This window comes from Rattus rattus, chromosome 1 (assembly GCF_011064425.1).
Source record: "Rattus rattus isolate New Zealand chromosome 1, Rrattus_CSIRO_v1, whole genome shotgun sequence".
Classification (NCBI taxonomy): domain Eukaryota; kingdom Metazoa; phylum Chordata; class Mammalia; order Rodentia; family Muridae; genus Rattus; species Rattus rattus.
This window is the reverse complement of record NC_046154.1, coordinates 210886560-210911284: the sequence shown is the minus strand read 5'-3', so window position 1 is coordinate 210911284 and position 24725 is coordinate 210886560. Positions and strand designations below refer to the sequence as shown.

The following is a 24725-nucleotide window of genomic DNA, read 5'->3' as shown; positions in this document are numbered from 1 at the left end:
ATCTCCTTTCAGATGACTCTAGCTTGTGTGGAGTTGACATAACACTATCCAGTGCACCTGACAACGTCCCCTTGTACACTGTCCTCTCCACAGTGATCACATAAAGCCACTTAATATTTATTAATAGTTTGGGTTATAGGCCCAAACAGTTACCTATCTGGTCTACCACCTGACAGAATCCCTCAGCATTCCATCCTGCCTGGTTTTCAGTCTACTTGGCTATTCAGGTATACAATGAGCTTTTAAGAAATTCATGGGAAATAATTCAACTGGATATAGACTCTCTTTAAGAAAAAAATTATACCATGATTCGTTTGCATATGATAGGACATGGTTTACACTTTTAGGATAAGAACAGTATTCATTCTAACTTTTTTAAAATAAATTTCTATTAATCCTTTGAGGATTTCATACATGCATACAATGTAGTTCAGACATATTTAGCTCTAGTCCTCAGATCCAGCTCCCACCATCATTCAAGTTAGCGTCCTTTTAAAAATATTCACCCCACACATACATACACACACACACACACACACGCACGCACACACACACACACACACACACACACGCACGCACGCACACACACACACACACACTTCAGATTATTTTCAAATGCCTTGACTACCTCAAAGGCTGAGCATTCCTAAGCCTTCCCCTGCTACCCCAGGCCCAATCGGGGAAGTGGCCAGTGACCGCTTACCCCAAGTCTCCCATGGTTGGGTGACTTCATTCCCTGCCACTCCTATGTCAACCCCTTCTTATTCCCTAGTCCAGCTGAATCTCCTTGCTCCTACCCACACAACTCTCAGTGTCCTGCCCCATGCCCAGCCATTGGCAGCTGGCATCTCTTTTTGAAAGATCAAAAACCAATTGGGGACAAGGACCTTCAGTGTCTGGACACAGATTCAAAGCATCAGCACCAATCTCCAACAGTGTGGGGCCATCCAGTGGAACATGGTCGACCTACCGGGTCCACATTCTTAAAGAAAACCGCCTTCCCCTTCCCCAGAAGCTGGCAACTGTCGATGGTGCCTTCTCCAAGGGTGGGGGCTCCTAATCACCCCACCCATCACTAAACTTACTAAGGACAAGCTTAATCTATAGAAACAGCCGCTAAGCACATCAGAACCTTTGTAAACTAATGAGGAATAAGACAAGGATCAGGTTAGTGTGCTATGCGAATATCACTGTTAAAATACAGTTTTTAAGACTTTGAATAATCCATGACCCACGCTCACCCTCTGTTTTAAATATCCTTTTATTATCAGTTTCTCTGTAAAAACAATCAAACCTTCCTTTTGTATAATTTTATCATGATGGAAAGCGCTACTCTTAAACAAGCAATTGGCTTGGCAAATTGGAACACTGTTCCCTGTCATTTCATACACGGTCGCCCATCCCTAGAAGTAGAGGGGTATTGGTCAGTTCATGCCGTTACTCAGAGTGGCTGCTCCCCATACCACACCCTGCCTTTATTGCTTTCTCTTTCAACAAAGTAATTCACTTGAATTTCATATTTCCTCCTGGCATTCTTTAGTTGTGATCATTTTCTAAGTCTGGGTTTGGCTGTGAGAGCAAACATATTGGAGTCTTCAGATACACCCTCAATAAGGAAGAATTAGACTGTCATTTCCAGCTGTTTGCACGATGGTTTTATTGGTGCTTCTGAGTATATGCTGTGCCTGCTCATAAATTTAAGGTGTTTACTGGTTATGCACGACAGAAGCACAGCTCTAATGTCCCCTCTGCTTAGCTCATCTCTGCAGCTTGCCACAGAGGCTGGTGGCGCCGTGACTGCTAGGCTGCACCTACTAATAAACTCTTTGCAAGCAAGATTAAGCTTGACTGATCAGAAGTCACATTAATCTAGAAAAGGCAGAAAATGGCTTTCTTCACACTTGGCTCTAAGGAGGCCAGTACCTTTCCAGGTCCTGCAATGTGGCAATGTGGGCATTTTTAAGTGGGTGACTATCTATATAAGGGGGACACAGACAGCACGGTGTGTTTGCTTATCCAGGCCTGGGTAGCAGAGGGGCAGGTGTTAAGGTTTGGACGAGCATCCCACATGCTCATGTGCTTGACCACTTGGTCCCCAGATCATGGTGATGTCTTAGACAACTGCAGACCCTCACTGACATGGTTCCTACCTGCCAAGCGGAGCTGCTGCAGGGGGATTTAGCAATATTTGCTTCTGGTTCCCTCTGAGTTCTTTAGTTCTTTTTTCCCCAAATTTATTTATTTATTCATTTTACATCCCTATCATTGAACTCCTTCCTCCTGGTCACCTCCTCTCCTCCTCTGAGAAGGTAGAGAACCCCCTGGGTATCCCCCAACCCTAGCACATCAGTCTCTGTAGGACTAGGCACATCCTCTCCTACTGAGACCAGACAAGGCAGTCCAGTTAGGGGAGCAGGATTCACAGGCTGGCAACAGACTTGGGGACAGCCCCCATTACAGTTGTTGGGGGACCCAAATGAAGACTGAGCTACACATCTGCTGTGTGTGTGTGTGTGTGTGTGTGTGTGTGTGTGTGTGTGTGTGTGTGTGTGTGTGAAGGGTGGGGTGGTCCAGCTTGTGTATGTTCTTTGGTTGATGGTTTGGTCTCTGAGAGCCCAGAAGGGTCCAGGTTAGTTGACTCTGTTTGTCTTCCTGTAGAGTTCCTATCCCCTCCAGGGCCCTCAGTTCTTCCCCCAATTCTCCCATAAGACTCCCCGAGCCCTAGCCAATGTTTGGCTGTGAGTTTGCATGTTTCAGTCAGCTGCTGTGTGGAGCCTCTCAGAGAAGCTTGCTTTGCTTGCGAGCATAATAAAGTATAATAATAGTGTCAGGAACATCCCGTGTTTGCCCATGGGATGGGTCTGAAGTTGGGCTAGTTATTGGTTGGCCATTCCCTCAGTCTCTTAAGCTCTTTATTCCTAATCAGCTCTATGGTGTAACCAACCACAAGCTCTACCGCCACAGACTGCACCACTCCACCATGATGAACTGTCGCTTTGAGCCATAAGCCAAAACAATCCAAAAAATTAAAAAAAAAAACACAAGTGTTCTCTGTGGTGTGTTTTGTCACCACTGTGAGGAATGTGGCTAATGCTGTTTCTCTACTGATACTGCCTCAGCTGTCCCCAGCTCAGGTATAAAGTCTGAGGGAAGCACAGAAGCTTGTTTAACCTACTTACAATACTTTAAATTTTTTTATTTATTCTAGTGCTTTTCTCTGTCTAATGGCATTTACTGTGGTGTGAAGACTAGAGATGTCAAAGGGAGTTCAGCAGAGTGAACAACTCTTTATCGGCATCGAGAAGGAGCAGGAAACATTTTGGTGGTCTCTGGTGTGAGAGGGATAAGGAGGGCTCACAGGGCAAGCTCAAAGTAAACCCATCCAGGTGTGCCAGAGGGTCCCTCAAAACAGAGCTAGTTTGTCCTGGTTGCATCCACAGCTTGTCCTTCAGAGACAGACATGGGAGCCTTGGTTGGATCCACTCTATGCATCCATCTGTGGCTATATATTCACCATGGATCCTTTAGGTTAAGCCTTTATTCTTACCTTCTCTGAATATGGAATCAAACTGGTAGCCAGAAAATACATAGACAGACAAGAAGACTTTTCTCTAAACACATGCACACACACGCACATGCACACGCACACACACCCACACGCACGCACAGCATCCTCCCTAAGCCTCTATTCTGCTTCCCGAGCCCCCGTGCTGACTAGGGAGAATATAAAGTGTTCTGCCTCTACCATTAACCCTCGGTTCCCTAAGCTTAGGCTAATATTTACATCCTTACTCTCTGATTCTTTAATATGGAGATAGACATTCTTTCACACAATATTTCAAGGATCTACTGAAGAAAATATTGTGAATGTCCTGTAAATTCATACATGAAGGCACTGTATTTTGCTTGAGTTTGTAGCATTGGTCACTTGATAGGCACCTACTTTGTGTCAGTCAGTGTTGGTGGTAAGGATGAGCGTATTTAAAACATAAACTGGCTTTGATGGTAAAAGCAGTATCCTCTGTTTTACTAAGAATTTTTATAAGCCGAACAGTGTGACGAGGCGCCGAAGAGAGCAGATCAAATGAAAGCTGACCAAATGGAGCTATAACTCAGCTAATCAATGGGTTTTTATTGAGCAGCTAATATGTGCTGAGTCCTGTTCTAGGCAGTGGGATTGTGGGGCTTGTGAACAAAACAAGTCTGTGACTCCATGAACCCTCCATTTTCATAGGGAAAGATGAACAAGGAACACAATAAAGCTGTCAGTTCATAGAAGTCTTAAATGTTAAGGCAGACAGTAAAGCATACATAGAAGACTCGGTGTAATTTTAACCAAGGACCCCACTGGAGAGGTGATATCGGGGTTACCTTGAGAGAAGCAAGGGGTGGGTTGTGAGGATAGGTTCTACTCTAGCTCATTGGAGAATACCTGAAAGGATAAGATGAGAAACATTAGGTTGTTTTCTCTCCTTTTAGTAGAAGAGACGTGGTACAGTCCTGTCTGGATACTGATGGTTCTTGAAGCAGAGCTCCTTGTGAGTGTGGCCTGGGTACTTCAAAGAATGCATCTCTTATACGTTAGCTATGTGGGGAAGGAGTACTATATGCCTAGATCCAGTGAGCGAAGAGCTAAGAGTCCAGCCTTAGTGGAATGAGGGAGCCGCAGCAGCAGAAATGCTTGCCCGTGACAATACTCATCAGTCTGTCAATGATGGTAGATGCTTCCTAAACATGCATTGTTTGCAAGCATGGCACATGCCCTGGGAGAAGGCCCTCCGGGGTTCTTGTCTCCTTCAACTGAGAGATGAGGGTTTAAGCAAAAGCTCATTTAGCAATGCAGATTACAGTCTAAAGAGAGATTTGAACTCACCCCAAGTGAGTGCAGCAGCCCATCGTGTTCTCCAAGGTGGGCGTTTAGGAAGTTTCTTATACCCCGCCCCCTGTGATGTCATTGCTAAGTTCCTCCCTTTGGATACCGCCTTCATTTCACCACATTGTACTGTGCGAGCTCTGGAGCTAAGATGTCCCTGTGGATTTTCCACTCCTGGTTTTGGGGATGTTCTCCAGTGGGTATGTGTAGGCTACAAGAAAGTACCCTGCCATTTTCATTTCTGAGATGGTGGTGCAAACCTACTTCATCTCAAGATGTCAAGTCAAAAAGCAGTATTTTGGCCACTAGGAGACACAGCAACAATGGTTTCCTTGCTGACCTCATGCATAATTCCTGGCCTACCTAGTCAGGATGTACGTAACAAAAAGGGTAGATCTGCAGGACACCCTCCTCCCCACTGCTCATCATTTCTGCCTCCCCACCTCCTCTCACAGTATCAGAGACAGAAAACAAAACAAGACAGAATCTCCCCTGCAATTGGTTTAACATCTTTAATTGCATAATGAGTCGACTCCAGATGCAGTTAAATGCAAGGTGTGACTGAAGTTAGGTCTCGATGGTCCAAGGACTCTGGAGAAAGAAGATGTTCTAATAGGCCTGACTATGTGTTAATCAGGTCAGTGAACAGTTAGACAATGGGAGTGACTGGATAGAAAGCACAACCTTTCAGGTACAGAACATGGCTTCCACATACAAGAGAGGTCTGGTAGAACAGGAGCACCCAGGAAGGCCAGTCAAGGCCACCACTGATGTCAGAGAGCTGAAGGCTCCTCCTGCAGAAGGCACCCACCACCACTTTCTGCTCTGGCAACCCAGAGTCACATGGGTGATTACTGTTTCCTGGCACTCATCCAGTGTTCATGGCATCTACAGAGCCATAGCCTCCCCAGAACCAGGGGGGAGGGCAGAGTGAAATCCAGAGGCCTTCTCATTAACTACGACTCCCATGGGACCCACGTGCTTCGCTTCTGGTTGTCATAATGATCACCACACGGAAAACATTGACCTAGGGGCTGGCCGGAGCCTCCTGGAGTACAGACCCACAAGGATCTTTCATATCTGCCCAATGATCCAAACAGGGGAGTCAGGCTGGAGAGTGATGTGGCTCCTGTTTCTTCTTTCTCTGCGTGTCACCTCCGTTCTCTTGTCCTTTCTAATTCCCCATGGACATTAGGCCAGTGGGAGAGAGCCTTCAACTCTGGGGGACCCTTTTCTACAAATACACCAGGGAACTGTAGCCTTATCTTACTTAGGAGGCTAATGGTGTTTATTGGGCATCATGATGTCGGTTCTTTTCTGTTCACGCGGTAGCAAGAGATTCCTTCCTCTTCATTAAGTTCTCCTGACAGCGTGAGGATATAGGTGTTAATCCTGTCTATTTACTGAATAGTGATTGAACAACAGAGATGCCCCAGGTCACATGACACAGTATAAGAATAGAAAATCTGATCTAGTTGTCACCTGCCCTGCAGGAGGGTCACATAGGCCCCTATAGTTTCTCCTTGCTAGCCAATGGACTCCTCACTTAGCCTGTGTTTGATGGACAAGTATTCCGTACCTTTTGTAGACAGACAGACAGACAGTTCTGCTGTGGTGGCCAGAATGGGGAGGGATCCCAGCATACATTTTTAGCATAATCAGCCACTGGCCAGGGATACAGCAGGGGTGGAGATGGGAAGGATAGATTGGGTCACCCTCCCCTGGGACCACAGCTGCATGAACTTGTCATAACTGTTCATTTCTTCATGACTCTGCTACTTGGAGTGAAATCAAAGGCTTTCAAAGAAAAATATTAATGAAACTTCTATGACTTATATCCCAGAGCCCAGATTCTTGCTACTTCCTTACCCCATGTAGGATTATTTTTATAGAACTGTCCCTTCTAGGCCCGGAAACAGTATGCCAAATAGATTTTTTAAATTATGAACTATTTTTGGACTCCGTGGGGCCTGGAACCATTTGCTAAATGCATTTGTGGCCCCCAGAGGAAGTCTAAAATTGGGGACTTGAGCCTCTGGTCCTCCAGCTGCTGGTTAGAGACATGGCCTTGGGTGACTGAAACGGATCCGTTTGCTGCCCTGGTCTAGGAAGCTCTGTGCCTTGTCTGCTGTCACAGTGATTACTGTTAAATGATAGTTTATGGTTTAAAATAAGAATATTTCATGCCTTAAGTTGAACAGACATTTGTTGGGATCAGAATTCCAAGCAACTCCATGTGGTAGGGCTGCAGCAGCCCTGAGACTACTGAGGCCACAGAGCACCCCATTCATCTCCAGCACTGACCCCTAACACGGCTGTAGTCACCTGTGCTGCAGCAGTCAGGTAGCATGTCCATAAAGGCTTTGGCCAAAGCTGACACTCGCACGGTCTCTTTGCTGGGTCAGCCCTGTGGTATGTACAGGCTGGGCAGTGACCCCCCCCCATCTCATGTGAGGTCTGTTCACTAACTCATGGGTCCTTTAAGAGGGCACGGTCAGTGCACTGCCAGCTGCTGGCCATGTGTTAGGTAGTAAGGGGGAATTAGCCATTAGCTGGACAGCAGTTGCTAGAAAGAGGGATGCCATGAAAACTCGACTATTTCCTCTAGCATGGCGTCAGAGTGAGAGTAGTCAGTTTCTCATTTTTACAGCTTCTTTTTCCTTAGAGTTTTTTTCCCCAAAGACAGTTTTTCACCGTACGATTCTGACTGGCTGAGAATTCATTTGTAGGCCAAGCTGTTCTGAGCTCAGAGACCCACCTGCCTCCGCCTCCTGAGCGCTGATTATGTTAAATGTTTTACGGCCAATCTCATTGCTGCCTCATCTTACCTGGGCTTCGTTTCCCTGCTGCCAGTCTCAATTACCCATGCCTAACTAAAATGGATGTTGCCCAAGGGAAATGCTAACAACGGGCAGCTCAATGACCTTTACTGTGGTACAATAATGGTTCTGGTTTCTTGTAAGTTATTGTTAAACACATTATAAATTACACTTTATCATCCATATCTGTGTATAAGAAAAACAGCATAGTTATGCATGGGTTTACACACAGGATCTTAGAACATTCCCTGTGCAGACAGCAGGGTTCTACCAAAATGATGCAGTCTTTGGTGATGTGCTTAGATAAAAGTGATGTCTCTGTGCTTTAAGAGAGGGGAAGAATATTGTTAGATGATGCCCTATCTAGATTTTTATCAATAATGCATGTTTTTATGGACATTGATACAAAAAAAAAAATGAAACTTTGAAAGGAACCCAAGGCCAATCCTTCCCTAGCCTAAAATCATATACTACAGAACAAGGTCTCCAATGTCTTAGAAACTTCTGCGCTCAACAGAACAATCCTGAGCCTTATTTCATGCTGTCGGGGACACAAAGGAAAGTGCCGGTTCAGCTTATGAGACAGCCCAGTTAGCTCATGCATGCAGGGGAAGAGGGTGCGGGTGTGGGGCCGCCACACGGGAAGTGCAGACCATTCTCCTGGAACTTCACTATGAGCAGCGGCTCTGCACAATTATTCAAATGACATCCACCCGCCACTTAAATTTCCTTTCCATGTCATTTGTAAGTGTGTGCTTATGCGAAGTTCGATGTACCACCTGTGTTCAGGAGGCCAATGAGACCAAAGAGGGCATTAGATTCCCTGGAACTGGAGTTACAGACAGTTGTGAGCTGCCATTTGGGTGCTGGGAACTGAACCTGCATCCTCTTTTAACTGCCAAGCCATCTCTCTAACCTCTTCTGCAAGCTAGGAGTCCCATGTCTACACCACAAGCTATAGGAGAGAATACTATTTGGTTCAGAAAAATATGGTGTAGGAATATTACACAGCTCCTCGTCTTTCCTCTGTCGTGTCTAACTCCTCCCTTGATGCATTTCTGTTCAGTTTCCTAATCTGCCTGGATACAGATGTTGGTTTGGGTGATCTTCTGTCACCATCCACCAGTTTTGCTGAAGGGAAGTTCTGAAGCAACACGGGTCCCTCAGGTTTCTGCTGAGTTATGCCACACACCCCCCAAAAGATCAACCTAGAGATGAATTTGTGGATTTCAACCATCTGTCAGATGCAGGCATCTAAAACAGGTCAGGTCACGCACGTCTCTCCATTTACCCATCGTGTTTGTGATTTTCTTCCTGATGTTTTTCTAGCTGTGTTTTTGTAATTGAAACAAAGAGTCAGTGCTATGTTCAGTAGACAGGGTTAGTTAGGCTCCCCACATGAGGCAGACGTTTTTAATCACCCTGCTCTCTTCCGGGGACTGCCGAGGGTTCTGTCTTCTTCACAGCAGCAAGCTAGACTTTGGCTGCTAGTACCTTGTAAATTCCATTTTAGGAGACCTCGGTACAGCTTAGATTGAGACTTCTCCTCCAAAGTTAGCCAGGCTGTCTAGGGTAAGTTATGGGCTTTTCCCTGGAAAATCTAATTCTGGGAGCTGAGGAATGAAGCTATGGAGTTTTCGAAACCTTTTGGGGAATCACAGAAGAGCAAGGTTTCCGCCTTCCCTCCACAGACACAGAAAGGGAGGGAGGTCGTGCCCTCTGAGAGAACGTCTTCTGAGCAGACGGCATTGCCTTTAGTGGAGGTGTGGTGGGGTTTTTGTTCATTTTGAATTGTGATTTCTTTTTTGGTGGAAAGCTGGCTTCACAGGTCAGGTTTTTGGGTCTGGTTCTCTGTTGATAATTTGCTATCTTCTTGTGTATTTGTTGTTTCCCATTGACAACCAAAATCTACACTTCTCTTTTCTTTTTTCCTCCCCCTGGAAGATTGGGTATGACCCAAAATAAGTTTAAAATAATTCCACATTGCCCTTCATGAAGTAAACTATTAAAATCAGATGCCAGTGTTTAAAGGAACACCTGAGGAATGTTTGTTTACCTGAGGAAAGGAGGAACTGAGCAAAGGTCCTTAAGAATTCGGCAAATTGTCTGGGGTGGAGAGACTCCAGGAAGGAGATGACACAGATTTTTACAGCTGTGGGCAAGCAGAGGGAACACAGACCTTATTCCCAGAGGGGTGTGGAGCCCTGTAAGATTTGGAGGAGGTAGGCATGTGGCACACAGAGCAAAATTGAGACCAATTTCTACTCCTACACCCTGTCTCAAAATGCAAAGCAAACAAGTGACCTAGCAAAGGTGGGAGTGGGCATGGTTTGTGTCTGGTAAGGTCGCTCGGTTCTGCGTAAAGAATAGCTTGAAATTGGGTTAAGAAGGAAAGAAGGGTGAAAAGTGGGGCTGAGGCAAGGTAAGGTGTCAGACACCGGGAAGGACCCACCGGCATCTCGCAGGGGTGGTGATGAAGGTGGGAGGTAGAGTGGACTTGAGATTTTGGTTAGAGAATCAATGTCCCATGCCAAAGATATTAAAGCAAAAGGAATCACAGGAGATCTCTGTGCCTTGGAGCATGCCACTGGAGGGTACTGAGATGGAGCAGACTCGATGTGAGAAAGATAGCAGGATCTGGACAGGACCCAGGAGCAGCAGTCCTGGTTCACCCTGAGCTTTCAGGGTGCAGCCTTGAACTGGGCATGAAGGCCACCTACAGAAGGGTGGGCTTGGCCTCTGTATTTTCTTACCCCCTGCCAGCTCTGTCTTCTCCTGGGTTGGTTCCATCCCATTGTCTAAGGTCTGACGTCAGCGTCGTCAGGTGCATTGGCTTTGGAGACTGAGTGGGTCTTTGGCTGTAAGCTCTGTGTACTGATGGAGAAGACTCCTTCTAACACCGGACTTCTAGGTTCTCAGCTAGCTGCTTGTCTGCCACAGATGCATGAATAAGACATTTCGGGGTTGCCATATACCCAGTTGAGTGCCCATGTCCATGACCCCCGACTCACCCCAAAGCCGTATTTCTGCATTTTTCCAATTCTGTGTCAATCCTTGGAGCTACCGAAGCCAAACAGTTGGCATCAGGCTGACTTCTGTTTTTTGTTTGGTTGTTTTGGTTTGGTTTGGTTTGGTTTGGTTTGGTTTTTCTCCTACAACTCAGGGATTCTACCATGAAGCTTTGCCTAAAATCAAGCCGCATGTCCCCTCCACGGCCGTGACTGTCACCGTCACTGTCACCCGTCACTGTCACTGCCTGTGCCTAGATCACTGCAGGGCCTCCCTGGCTGTCTCTCCTAGTTTTCCTCCTTGGCTTATCTCAGCCCAGCAGCATCAGCAGTGCTGATGGAAACCAGCTATTCCTCACCTCTGCAGCTCATCACCAAATCCTTAGTCTCCTCTGGGATCCTCAGATGAGCTGATCCCTTGTGACCCCACTGGCCCCATTTCTTACCCTCATGCTCTCTACTCTGTCACATTCTGGGTCATGCTAACTACGCCCCTAGTTCAGAAAAATTCAGCGAGCTGCTCTCATCCTCCCACACTCCTCGTCCTCTCTACCCTCCCCTCTCTACCTTCTCCGTGACACGTGTGCACCCGACATTCTGCTGGCTGTTCTTGTCCCCTTTATGTCTCTTGCCACTGACTATAAACTCCATAAAAAGGAGGGTCTTTGCATGCTTGTCCCCTGGTGGATCCCTGGAACTCCTGGCTCTCCCAACAGACCTTTAGTGTCTATTTGTGGCGCAAAGGTGTTACAACAGGAGACCATCTGCTCTCTCCATCTACTTCCTTCTAAAAAGTTATGAAACTGTTATAATTTCTGCATATGTTTTGTTCGTAAGCAGATAGGGCACTGTGAAAACGCTGGACAGCAGTCCAGATTCGAATGCTGGCTTCTCTGCGAGCTGTGTGGCTTGGGTCATGTCAATTAGTCTTCCTGAGTCTTAATCTCCTTGCTAATAAAATGGGGAAGGCCTTCCCTGCCCATTCCACAGCGCTAGGGTGGAGATTCCTCGGAGTACTTAGTGTATGAAGGACCATCTTCTTAGCCTTTTGTTTTGCTAAAACAAAACATCTGGGGCTGTGTTCATACAGGAAGGATGTTCACAGTTTTGGAGGTAGAAAGACCATGATTAGGTAGGGGTGTCTGAAGTCTGGTGAGGGCCTTCGGATCATATCACCACATGGTAGGAGCACGTATGACAGAGAGAGGTCACATGGCAAGATAGGAAACAGGAATCTGGGAAGAGCAGGCTGGCTCTTGTAATAACCCATTCTCTCAGGATCTAATCCATGGGACTTGCCTCTCTTTCAAGACAGCAGCACTGCATCATTTGTGATGCAGAAACCCCATAACTTTCTACCAGGCCAAGACTCTTAATGGCTCTTACACTTCAGTGCCACAGGGAAGCAAACTTGCGACACACCAGTCTTTGGGGGGTTGCCATGACAACCATTCCTAACTCAATACTATAACTTTGTAATATGTGACTACCTCTGTGAATTTTCACGTCGAGTCAGTGAAATGTGAACTTGGGCTATTGAATTCATTTCAATTAAATGATTAGCTCAACAATTAAACAACAGAGCTGACCTTCAAACCAAGCATTTTCTTTAAAAAATAAAATAAAATCTTATTTTATTTATGTGTATATATGTGCATGCATGTGAAGCTGCCCATGACAGATCTCCTAGAGAGAGTTACAAGGGATAGGGAGCCTCCCCAGGGTGGGAATGTGGAGCTAGGAAACTGAACTCAGGTTCTCTGAAAGAGTAATACACACTTTTTCCTGATGAACTATCTCTCCGGTCCCTGAACCCAAGCACTTTGTCTTGGTCCTGAGAGGTTGTCCCATTCTGTTCAAAATCAGTTAACGACTGAAGCAATGAAAACAATTTGACCTAAGATGAAACTTTTGCCTCCACACTGGTCTTCTCCCGCCTGTTGATTAATATAGTATTTCTCAGTGTTATTTTCTCTGCCCTTCTTTTGACTCAAAGAGGCACAGGGTTCTGTTTTCCAAAAGAAAGTCTTAGGTCTTCCTCCTCTCTTCCCAGTGAACAAAAGCCTGTGAGGGGTCTGGCAAACGTAGCCAGCTACATCAAGGTCAGACGTCAGTCAGTCCTCAGTCATGTATTGGCTGACAACTATAGAAACAGATACGGGACTAAGCTGCAAATACCCGATTCCCAAACTACTGAGCTTATGCTCTTGATTGTGGTCTGGTCTTTCTGTGCTAATGAGTTTGTGAACGTAGTTTAATTAGTGTTTACTGAAAAATAGCTTCGCACAGATCAGTCTTGTGAGAGACTGAGCCAAAACGTTGAGGCAATGTACAAACTTGTACAAACCAGCTAATAAGCAAGAAGACTTTGTAAAGTCTGGGGAAGGACATTAAGTTGGTTTTGAAGAAAGAGACCTGTTTCTACAGGAAAAGAAATCATTCTTTAAACAGGTAGATTTAAATAGCAACACACACACTCACACACTCACACACACACACACACACACACATGCACGCACGCATGTACGCACACCCTGCCCCCGTCCTTGGGCCCTGAATGATTGGCATATAACAAAACCATAATGGTGGCAATCTCATTAGAAACTGTGGTGCAATCTGACTGGATACCAAACAAAAGAACTGAAGTCTACAGAGCTCCTAAAAGGGGAACTTGAAATCATTGCAGATTTCATTTCATGTCTTTGACTCTCTGCAAGCCTATGCATTATGTATCCACTTTTGTTTCTGAAGTTTGGCCTCAGGCAAATTGCCAACACAGCAACCAAATGAGGGTTTTAAAATTCTGATAAACCAGTCTATTTGGGGAGGATTTTTACTTCCAGAAGAGGGAAGTAACATTATTGGAACACTCAGTTTATAAATTCGACCTGGGCTTCATTTGTAAGTTAATTTTTCTCTGTATAAGTAGATTTTGCTCCAGTTCACATTTATGCAGACCTCCGAGAACTAGGCCTCCTTGCAACTGCCGTTGCTCATGCTAATAGAAGGAAAGTCCTCCTCAACCTACCCCTCAGAGGTTGCCTGCTCGTGAGCCAGGTCCCGTCCTCAATGCGGAACTCAGATTTTAAAATGTACCATAGCTAGATGGGGAGGGAGATGGACTCCGGTGTTCTGCACAGTAGGGGTCATCATTAGCAATAGTGTATTGTGTGTTTCCACATAGCTAGGAAGGGGGCTTTTGAATGTTCTCATCACAGTGAAATGGTGAATGTTCGAGATGATGCATATGCTAATTAGCCCGATTAGATCATCACTCTGGTCATGTGTTATAAAAACATCATATTGTAATCCACAAAAGTGCAACTATTATGTCAATTTTGAAGAAAATAAAACTTGAGAAAGTCAAAACCAACCAATCAGGCGGTTGATCAGGATCCCCTCGTGTTTCCTGTGCTACGGATTTTATAAACGAAATTTGAGCACTGTGAGCTCAAATGCTGCCCTGTAGGGATTTCTTGCAGAGGGAATCTCATCTTCCAAGACCAGCCTGCACGTCCCCCTAGTCATTAGTCACTGTCTGTGGCTGCCACTTGTTCCTTTGGCCTTAGTTCACTGTGTGCCCTGTGGGATGAGCCCTGGAAAGGCAAAGCCTAACCGCCATTAAGATCTGCCTGCAGGGTGGACAACAGCTCAAGAGGCAGCCGGAAACTGTAAAATATCCCAGAGTGGAAAAGGAAGTCAGAAATGCAAAGGCAGAGCCCTTTCTGTGTGAAGGGGTGTGTCCTGGCTGTGAAGGGGTGTGTCCTGGCTGTGAAGGGGTGTGTCCTAACTGTGAAGGGGTGTGTCCTAACTGTGAAGGGGTGTGTCTTGGCTGTGACGGGGTGTGTCCTTGACTATGTTAAGGGGTGTGTCCTTGACTATGTTAAGGGGTGTGTCCTGACTGTGAAGGGGTGTGTCTTGACTATGTGAAGGGGTGTGTCCTGACTGTGTGAAGGAGTAGTGTTGACTGTCACCCCAAGCCACCTAGAGTCATTTGAGAAAGAATTGCCTGGATCAGATTGGCCTGTGAACATGTATCTTTGGAGCGCTGTCCTGATTGCTCACTGATATAGGAGACCCTAGACCTTTGTGGGCAGCACCATTCTCTAAGCAGATGGTTTGAGCCTTCCAGAAAGCCAGCAAGCAGTAGTCCTTCATGGTTTCTGCTTCAAGTTCCTGCTTGCGTTCCTTCCCTGGCTTCTGTCAATAATGAGCTGTGATCAAATCTGTTGAGCTGAAACCAATCTGTTCCTTCCCTAAGTTGACTTTTTCTACAGAGTTGTATCACAATCACAGAAAGGAAAGTAGAACATTACACAATGTCCCTGAGAGCAATGTCCTGTGATGGCACCCCCCCCCCACGAGTGTCCCTCCTCCCTGCAATACTCCACTGTGCTCACTTTCAACTCTTCTGACCCCACGTGACCCTCACTGCCACCAGCACCCTGTGCTCCTATGGCTAAGTGTCCTAAGGGAAAGGTCCTATCTTACTCTTTGTATTGACATCTCCAGACGTCTGAGAATAGCTGAATGAATGCTAAATGACCGTGCGAATGGAAGGCATATTTACAGCTATGCCCCCACCCCATCCACCTTCCATCCGCGTACCATGTTAGGAAACTAGCAATACAGATGTGCCCAGTTCTGTTTTACAAATGGAAGCGCGGGGCTAGGGAGACGGCTCAGCAGCTGAGAGCACTCGCTGTGCAATCGTGAGGCCCACAGTTCAGATCCAGGCATCTGTGTGGTCAGCTCACACCCAGTGCATATCTGTAATCCCAGCTCAGAGGGAGGCAGAGCCAGAAGGATGCCTGGAAATTGCTCCCTGGTTTCCAGCCTAGCCAAGAAAACCTGAACTCCATATCCAGGGAGACCCTTTCTCAGACATAGGTGGGGTAGTGGCAAGGAACATGTGATTGCTTTTGGGCCTCCATGTATGTGCATAGACACACATATTCAAACATACACATACACAATAGTTGCCAGGCTATGTGTCTGCCTCATTGTTGGGTGCCCAGGCACCACAAGAAAGTCACTCAAGGGAGTCAGAACACAGTCCATAATGGGGGTCCCGGTCTGTGTTTTCCTGGGTAAGAGATAATGGGATCTGGGACAGGTGCTGTGGCTCCTGGCATCCTGTGTATCCAGACACTGCTGAGGACCATAGGGAACTGGGAACAGGAGTCTGTGTGTCAAGGCTTTCCCTGTGCAACAGGCAGGAAGGAGGTAGCTGAGCCCAGGACAGGGGTGGAATCCAGGTTGGTTTCGAGTAAGTGCTGAGGGGCTGGAAGAGGAAGAGTCTCTGGGAGTTTTAGGTGTGGCTCTTTATGATGAAGCCCTTTCCCAGCCCGATGGCATCCCTTGAGGGAGAAGACAATCCTTGCTTGTCCAGACTGCTTTATCTGATGGTGGATATGAATGCATACATGCTACTCAGGGTGAACCAGGAAGGAAATACCTTTTGCAGAAAGGAATACCCAGGAAGGAAGCTCATTGGCTGAACACTCACAGCCTGTCTAGAGACCTCACTAGCATGGAGAACTCCAGGTCTTCATGCTATGTGACTGATCGTTACAGTCCTCTCCGCGGGGTGTCATGGTTACATGTTCCAGATCAGGTAGTTTGGCAGGGAGCTGGCTCCATGCCTGCCATTCTCAATTCTGAGATTTTCTGGGTTTTGGGCCTACACAACCTTGCCAGTTCTTCTGTCTGATTATATAGTCCAGTTAACCCATACATATTCAAACATACATGTACACATAAGTGAACATTCATAGAAAAACATTAAAAAGTACCAACCTCCTTAATTTATGATAAGGAATAAATCCTGCTAAACCCATGTAAATTGTAATATTGTGATTTACGTTGAAAACACATCAAATACAGTTCACCTACCTAGCATCCTAGCATCCCAGCCCACTGTAGAGCAAAGCTCTCCACTGTAGGTCAGATCTGCACATCAGATCCCACAAGGAAACACGGAGGAAGTGAGACAACAGGTAAAAGGTTTCTGAACACTAAAACTTAACTCGGGGGCTGAGAAGTTTGCTCAGGGACTGAGGAGATGGCCCAGGGGCTGAGGAAATGGCCCAGGAGCTGAGGAGATGGCTCAGGCATTAAGAATACTTGCTGCTCTTGAAGAGGATCCCAGTGGTTCCCAGCGCCCACATGTCAGCTCACAACTGTCCATATTTCTACTTTCCGGGGATTCAATACCCTCTTCTGACCTCAGATCCTAGGCACACATGGGTACATTACACACATGATTTACATTATTCAAGTAAAGCTCTCAAGCACATAAGTAAAGCTAAAAATAATTTTTAATGAACTCAAAATCAAACACGTAATAAATCTGAGATATTTCTGGTGGAGCTTGCTTGAGTTGCATCATGGGACTTCCCTGTAGCATTGGCTCTGAAGGCATGATGTACGCTTTGTAGCATACACCACACATGCTACTGTATCACACATGGCCAAGGAAGGCTTCCCGAAACTGCTCAGCCCAGATTCAAGACTACTTTATGTTGTAAACTGCAAGGTGTCTACTCTGTATGCAAAGGTTTCCACTCCGTGAAAACAGGATGGTTTGACCACAGAGAACAAAGATGCTTCATTTTCCCTTCTGCTGGCCTTCCTCACATCCATCTGCAATCAGTGTATCTCTGGATTAGATTGTGTGAGACAAACAAGCATACCATCTTATTAGACAATTTTGCTGTTGCCTCTAACACAGGGAAAGTGTATATGTTTATAAAAGAATTGTTTAAAAATAATTTCTGGTTTATTGTCAGCAACTGTTTCATTTGTGTATCTGTTTTATATCCTTGTGACCCAGGGTTACATAAAATTTTCTTGAGCAAGAAGAGTCACAAGTGGAAGCCCTGCTGACCCATGTCTGTGTCTGCCTCCTGGCCATGCAGCCCAGAGCTGAGGCTTGGCTGCTGCCAAGCATTTGAAAGAAACAAATGTCCCTGACCTGGACAAAGACCAAAACACAGCTCCTATGGGATAAATGTCACTTCTGTGACACTGTTAAGTTGAAAACGTAGTTAATCTGGGAACTAGATATTGATCATATACTGAGATAAGTCCACACACATAATCCAGAACATACACAAAAATACTAGCTGTGTTTATCTCAGTGGTTGGGATTTGGAAGATGCTAGGATTTTCTGGATGAGTCACTGCGGTGTTTTGCTGTTTGATTGTGAACATATGCTACCATTAGGATAAGAACATACAAGGTTATATGCAGTTTAAGAAGTTAGCTTTGACCTGTTCCTGAAGCCATAGAACATGAGCAACTCTCTGAAGCATCATCTTTACCATCTAAACCCAAAGTGGTCAGTGATTCCCTCGGGATGTCGCTAACTAGAGTAGCCTGGCAGGGGTTCACGGTGTGCCCACTGCCCTGCTTCCTGCACTTATGGAATCCAGTTCCATGAGCCACACTTTATGTGGAAGCAAAGTGACAATGAAACATGCTAAAATTCTCTCTCTCTCTCTCTCTCTCTCTCTCCCTCTCTCTCTCTGTCTTGCTCTCTTCCTCCCTCCCTCTCTTCCTGTCCCCATCCCTACCTCCTTGATCCCTCCCTCCCTACCCCATCTTCCATTCATTTAGTTCTACTTATAGGATTCAAAATTAGACTCTTAGTTTTCTTAAAGGCACATTTGATCTCTTGCAAATAAGCCAAAAACAAATCATTTACCTCCCTTCTATCTGGCCATTCACCTACCCACCTGACTACCCATCCATGCATCCATCCATCCATCCATCCATCCATCCATCCATCCATCCATCCATCCATATCTTGCTTTCTGGCTGGTCTGGTTAGCAACATGGCTTTTCTGCATCTGACTGGCCTGGTTTACCATCGTTTTGATTAGCTATTGGGCTAGTAGAGAGTTTGTTAGCTTTTCCCTCTTCTCAAGAAATAATACCACATGATCACATGACCCTGAAGAACAGCTCCGAAAACCTATGTATTTTCTTTTCCCTCTGCAGTTGAGTTCTTGCTACCAGAATGGGGAAACAGAACAGCAAACTGCGCCCTGAAGTCATGCAGGACTTACTGGAAAGCACAGACTTCACAGAGCATGAGATCCAGGAGTGGTACAAAGGCTTCTTGAGAGACTGCCCCAGCGGACATTTATCAATGGAAGAGTTTAAGAAAATATACGGGAACTTTTTCCCTTATGGGGATGCTTCCAAATTCGCAGAGCACGTCTTCCGCACCTTCGATGCAAATGGAGATGGGACGATAGACTTTAGAGAGTTCATCATAGCCCTGAGTGTGACATCAAGGGGCAAGCTGGAGCAGAAGCTGAAGTGGGCCTTCAGCATGTATGACCTGGATGGCAACGGCTACATCAGCAAGGCAGAAATGCTGGAGATTGTGCAGGTAAGGACCCTGGCCTGTTAGAGAGAGAAGCATGAGTGTCACAAGAGAGACCCAGAAGGCATGTGGGAGAACATGGGACTAAGAGTGTTAACCTGTGTGTTACCAGAACAGTTAGTTTGACCCACTTGGTAGTTTTTAAAAAGTTTGAATTCACATGCACAGAAATTGTGTAAAAACCTACATTGGTTGGAATCTCTTGAAAACTCAGGAGCGCAGCTCTACTGCCTGCTCATTCTTACCTGGTAGCATTGTGCATACACTGGGGTGATTCTCACACTGCAGAGAGACAGGGCTCTCGCGTTGGCCATCTTTGTTTCATTCTTCCCATTGATCGATGTAAAAACATGCTCAGACGTGAAGTCTGGGGTCATGTCTTTGAAGTTGTGTTAGAAATGAAGCCCTGGCTTGGGTGCCCACCTGTATTTTTCAGGGACCATCTCTTGGTCAGGAGTCAACACAAGAGTGTCTTCTGTAAAATGGAGCGGCATGCCATGGGGTTGTTTTAAGATTATACATAACTCTCCATGTTAAATGCTGTCTTGTTTACTGTTCTGTTTCTGTGAAGAGACACCATGACCAAGGCAACTCTTTCAAAAGGAAAGCATTTAATTAGGGGCTTGCTTACAGTTTTGAGACATGGTAGGAAGCAGACAGGCATGAATCTGGAGCAGTAGCTGAAAGCTTTATATCCTGACCCATAGACAGAACGCACAGAGAGAGAGACAGAGAGAGAGAGAGAGAGACAGACAGACAGACAGACAGACAGACAGAGACAGAGACAGAGAGAGAGAGACAGAGAGAGACAGAGAGACAGAGAGACAGAGACAGACAGAGACAGAGACAGAGACAGACTAGACATGGCGTGAGCTTTTAAACCATCAGAACCACCCAAGTGACACAATATTCCAACAAGGCCATACTTCCTCTAAACCTTTCTAAATAGCTCCCTTAACTATGGACCAAGATTTTAATCATATAAGCCTGTGGGTACCATTTTCACTCAAAGTACCACAAGTGCCTAGCCCAGGGACAACCACAGGAAAGATAATTATCACTAATTTACAACTTTGTGGACTGTTGAACAAAAGCAGGGTCTGGACTTGAAGCTTCGTCTCTTCTGGGATGCAAATATAGAGGGCTTCATCATTTTACTAAGAGACTGTGTTTGGCCTCCTGGAGCCAGTCACTCAGAGTAACTTCACTAAAGAAAACAGGACAGAGTGGTGCTGGTGGCTATGGCAGCTTGCTAAGCAGTGGATGGGATCCAGAGACAAACCTAAGGAGATTCAGGCCTTAGGAGAGGTTGGGAGGGCTTCAGCTGAAGGCATTATTAAGGACTAGGTGGATGACAGAGCCAACAAGAGCTGGCTGCCATGTGAGGTCTAGGCTAGTAAGTGAAGCTCAATACAGAAGTATCTGTCAGCAAGGAGTCAAGGGAGTGGGTTTTGGTTTCTTGGAGGGCTCAGCTCAGAGGTCAAATTCATTGGAGAACATTTGAACAGATGCCCTACTGAGATAGAGCTGCTGCCCTGGAAAAATGGTGCTGTGCTGGATGGGAGGGGTAAAACAAGGAGATGAAAAAACTCAGCTGTTGGTAGGAATGGGGTTAGGGTAGAGAGCAACTTGCAGAGAGCCTCGGGGAACATTGCACTGGAAACCAAACAGAGCTAAAAAGACTACTATAGGGCTGTGACTAAATCTTGGATGGAGGATGGAGCCTACATGCGCAGTTAAAGGGACAGTATAACTGTACCTTTTGGGCTACTCTATTGGGTTCTTATATTTACCCCCCTTCTCCACCCTTATTTTACCCTAATCCCTTCTAAACCTCCCCCCAACACTAGGTAAGAGAGAAAGAAAGTTAGAGGGGAAAGGGGGTATAGACCTCTTTAGACCACCTCTTGCTAATGAGGAGTATGGTTTGTAGGAGTTGGTGCTGATGCCAAGGTCTTGTTCCCCAATGGGTTCTTGGTCCATCAATAAAGATGCTATCGGAGAATGAGCTAAGCAGAATAGGCAGGGCTTTTGGGTTCCCACAGGCAAGCTAGCAGATGCAGGGGAGAGGGAAGGATTTTTGCCATGCTTTGGAGGGAGAAAAGGTGACCGGCCATGTGAGATCTCAGGCAGAGTGACCATAGGCCATTTCTCCAGGCAGGAGATTAGAAACACAACTAAAACTGAGGGCAGTTTTGGGTGCTGAACAAGAAGGTAACTAAGCAACTAAAGCTGAGGGTAGATTTAGGGTGCGGAGCTGAGAGTATTGGAAAAGGGAGGCCAACAGTGGGAGATTAGAAGCACCAAACAATTGATCCATAAGGCAGGTTAAAAATTAAGTTAATATGTGTGTTGTTTTTTGATCTGTGGATCCAAGGGAACCTGGGCCGGGGGGGTAGCATTGTCTGCCCAGATTTTAAAGTGGGGTAGCAAAAACTGCACACTACAGAGTTCTTTGGGGGTAATTCCGATCTTCATTATCAGGATATCCAATTTCTTCTTCTTCTCTCTTTGCTCACAACCACTTGACAAACTGCAACAGCAACCAACGGCAGCAGGGGGAGCCACCACTGCCCCAGGCCCTCTCAGGGCTGTCACATTTGTACCCTCTCAAAAGTCCCTAGAATTACAAATGTAAACTATCTGCAGCTGGCAAAAATAATATCCCTCCAAGAGCAAGGGACAAATCATAGTTAGCAGCTGTGGACAGACAATCTGAAGCAGCCTCATATCCCACACCTAAGATTAAAACAAAAACATAACCACATAACATAACTGGTTTTTTTTTTTTTGTTAAGAAACCATGATACTACCATCCCCCTTTTAGTCCAATAAATGGCTTTTTCTCTAACATCAATTATATACATATATATACATATATATACATGATAAGAACAATTATGAGAACTATTAGGTAAGAATTATAATGTTCATACCATTTGTATTTGGCAACCTTGGAGAAAGTATTCTTCTACCTAACCTATCTTGGTGAGTCCAAAATTTTGTACCCAAATCACCTTCTAATCATAACTTGCATTTATCAACATGAAAACATTTTTAGACCCTAAAACATTTTCTTAGATCCTGAACAACTTAAGCTTTTATATCCTCAGTCTTTAGTAGGGAAAGCTGTAAGACTATATCTAGTCTTCAACCCCATCAGAGACCTGAGAAGGATAAATGCTGCCTCGGTAAACAGGAAGTGTAGAGAAAGCAGCTTCCAAAACTATAGAAATGATAGAGACTGCTGACTGCCTGGTCAGTCACCCAAGGTTCCTCTGTATTGGTGGGGCATTCAATCTTCCAACAACAGACCCAGGATATCCAACAAAATTATCTCTAAAGCAGGAGTTTTGAAGGACCGGCCTACCTTGTTTCAGTAGAGTGGGTCAATCAACTGTCCTGCTTATCCACTGTCCTGTTTAGACAGTGTGCTGTTGTAGTCAAGGAGCAGGTTTCCCCTACCCCCACCTCCTATCCCCCACCCCTAATCCCCACCCCATCCAGTGGCTATCTTGCCACAACTGAAGCAAACTCCATGTGGAAATTCTTAGGTGCCCATCATCTTCTTTGACATAGATTGGGGTGCTACCAGGAGCTGATATCTCTCTCTCTCTCTCTCTCTCTCTCTCTCACACTCTCACACACACACACTCTTTCCTTTCTCACACACACACACACACACACACACACACACACACACACACACAGAAGCCTTTTATTATTAAAACACCTGAATTGCTATATTTCGCAGATCTCTGAAGTATTTGAGGACCATCTATCTTACGATGTGAATAGACAAACATTGCTTGTTTCTAGCTGTTTACTTTCTGCTTAACTTTGAAAACATGCTCAGGAAGCTAAATAAAGTTTACTATAATTAACTAAACTAGTACCTAAAAAGACTATAAGTTTGATTATTCATAGGTAACTAACTACTAGCTTGCATTTCTCAATTATTCTGAATAGTTTACACTCAAAGCTTTCAAGCTTTACCCCAAACTTTTAACTGAATATATGGACGGTATCTTAAAAGTTGAAACATGTATACAATGAGCTGTAGCAAATATAACCTTAAATTTCCGCCAATATGCAATAATGCATATCAGTGTAAAATATTTGAGACTAGTTGCTGCTATCTTAGTCTTAAAGGAGATATGATCCTTTCACCCTCTCATGCCTATACCCTCTTTATTCTTTTATCCTCTTCCCTCTTCTTCCCCTAACACTAGACAGGAAAGAAAGAAGGATAGAGGGAGAAGGAGAAAGGTATCTTTGATTCTAACTTCCTTTACTTTGTTTCCTAACCATAACCACCAACAACTTGTAACCAACTCCCCTTAACAAGGACAAACATTCATCACCCACCAAATGACCAAAAACCGTCCATCCCACCTCTTGGGAATTGGAACATTGTAATCTTTACATTGGCCAAGTCCTGGGAGAGCTGGCTGTATTATTTGCTGCCCAGTCTCTGTGAGATAGGAAAGCGAAGGGCTTAACTGAAGTCCTGGCTGGGACGGTCTCTGAGGCTGGACCATTTGAGCTAGCCACTTTGAAGTTGTCCTGGATTCAGTTTCTGCGGAAACAGCAGCTGAGGAAGCCTGTGAGGCCGGATCGCCTGGGCTACTTGCTCTGTCTTCATTGGTGTCGGATCTTTTCCCTCTACAAACACACAGACTTTTAAAGGTAATATTGTAGGTACATTTCTACACTAACACATGTATGGAACGTGCCAGGTGCACAACTTAGTTGATGATTCTCTGCTCTATGTTTGAGCATGTGAGAAGCATCTGTCAACTTTATAAGTCCTTCTGGATTGTGTGACCAAACTGTAATATAAACCTCCATCCATGCCATATGAAAGGATGACATGTGACAATAAGTCATGAGCACCAGGCAGCCACAAAGATTAATTGGCTATGTAGAGACATTTATGTAGTAGTTAGTAGGAGGTCTTGCCTGGTTAAATCTGATCTTTGTAAGTTTTGATGGTAACCATATCTTTTTGTTCCCAGTAGAAACATAAACAAAACTGTGTCCTCGATGCCAAACTATCGCATGCTTCATTCTGATGGACTCTTCACATCCTTATAGAATAGAGGATGATTTAATTCTCCAGTTATTTCTATAACCCAGTGTCTCTCAGCTGCTACAGTTCCCTTTTCATCAGCATTAAGAAAATTTAGAGTTAAGAAGCATTATTTAGTCTATCCCTGGAGGTCTTTACTCTTCCTTTTTGTTTCACGAGCATTTCTTTGAAAGTGTGATTAGATCTTTCTACAATGTTTGTCCTATAGGATTATGTGGTATACCTGTGATGGGCTTTATGTTATAATAAGCAAAAAGTTGCTTCATTTTACTGGAAGCATATGTGGGGGCATTGTCAGTCTTAATTTATGCAAGTATTCCCATAATTGTCATTATTTGCAACAAATGTGTAATTGTAGAATCAGCTTTTTCAGAATTCAAAGCAGTTTCCCATCGGGACTCTGAATATGTATCAGTGGTACAGTGCATAAACGTTAGTTTTCCAAATTCTATAAAATGAAACACATCCATCTGCCAGATTGCATTTCCTTTGGTACCCTTAGTGTTACTTCCAGTGGGTAATGGAGTTTGGATTTAT

General features: G+C 45.1%; 1 protein-coding gene across 2 annotated transcripts in view; it reads left to right on the top strand.

Annotated features, from left to right (window-relative positions):
- Nucleotides 1-24725, top strand: part of Ncald (neurocalcin delta) — a 176290-nt gene that overhangs the window by 126992 nt on the left and 24573 nt on the right. For both annotated transcript variants that reach the window (XM_032914582.1, XM_032914583.1), the window contains exon 2: nucleotides 18706-19102. In XM_032914582.1, coding sequence (XP_032770473.1) covers nucleotides 18725-19102 — 378 coding nt within the window. In that variant the 5' untranslated portion in view covers nucleotides 18706-18724. The remainder of the gene's footprint in view (nucleotides 1-18705; nucleotides 19103-24725) is intronic.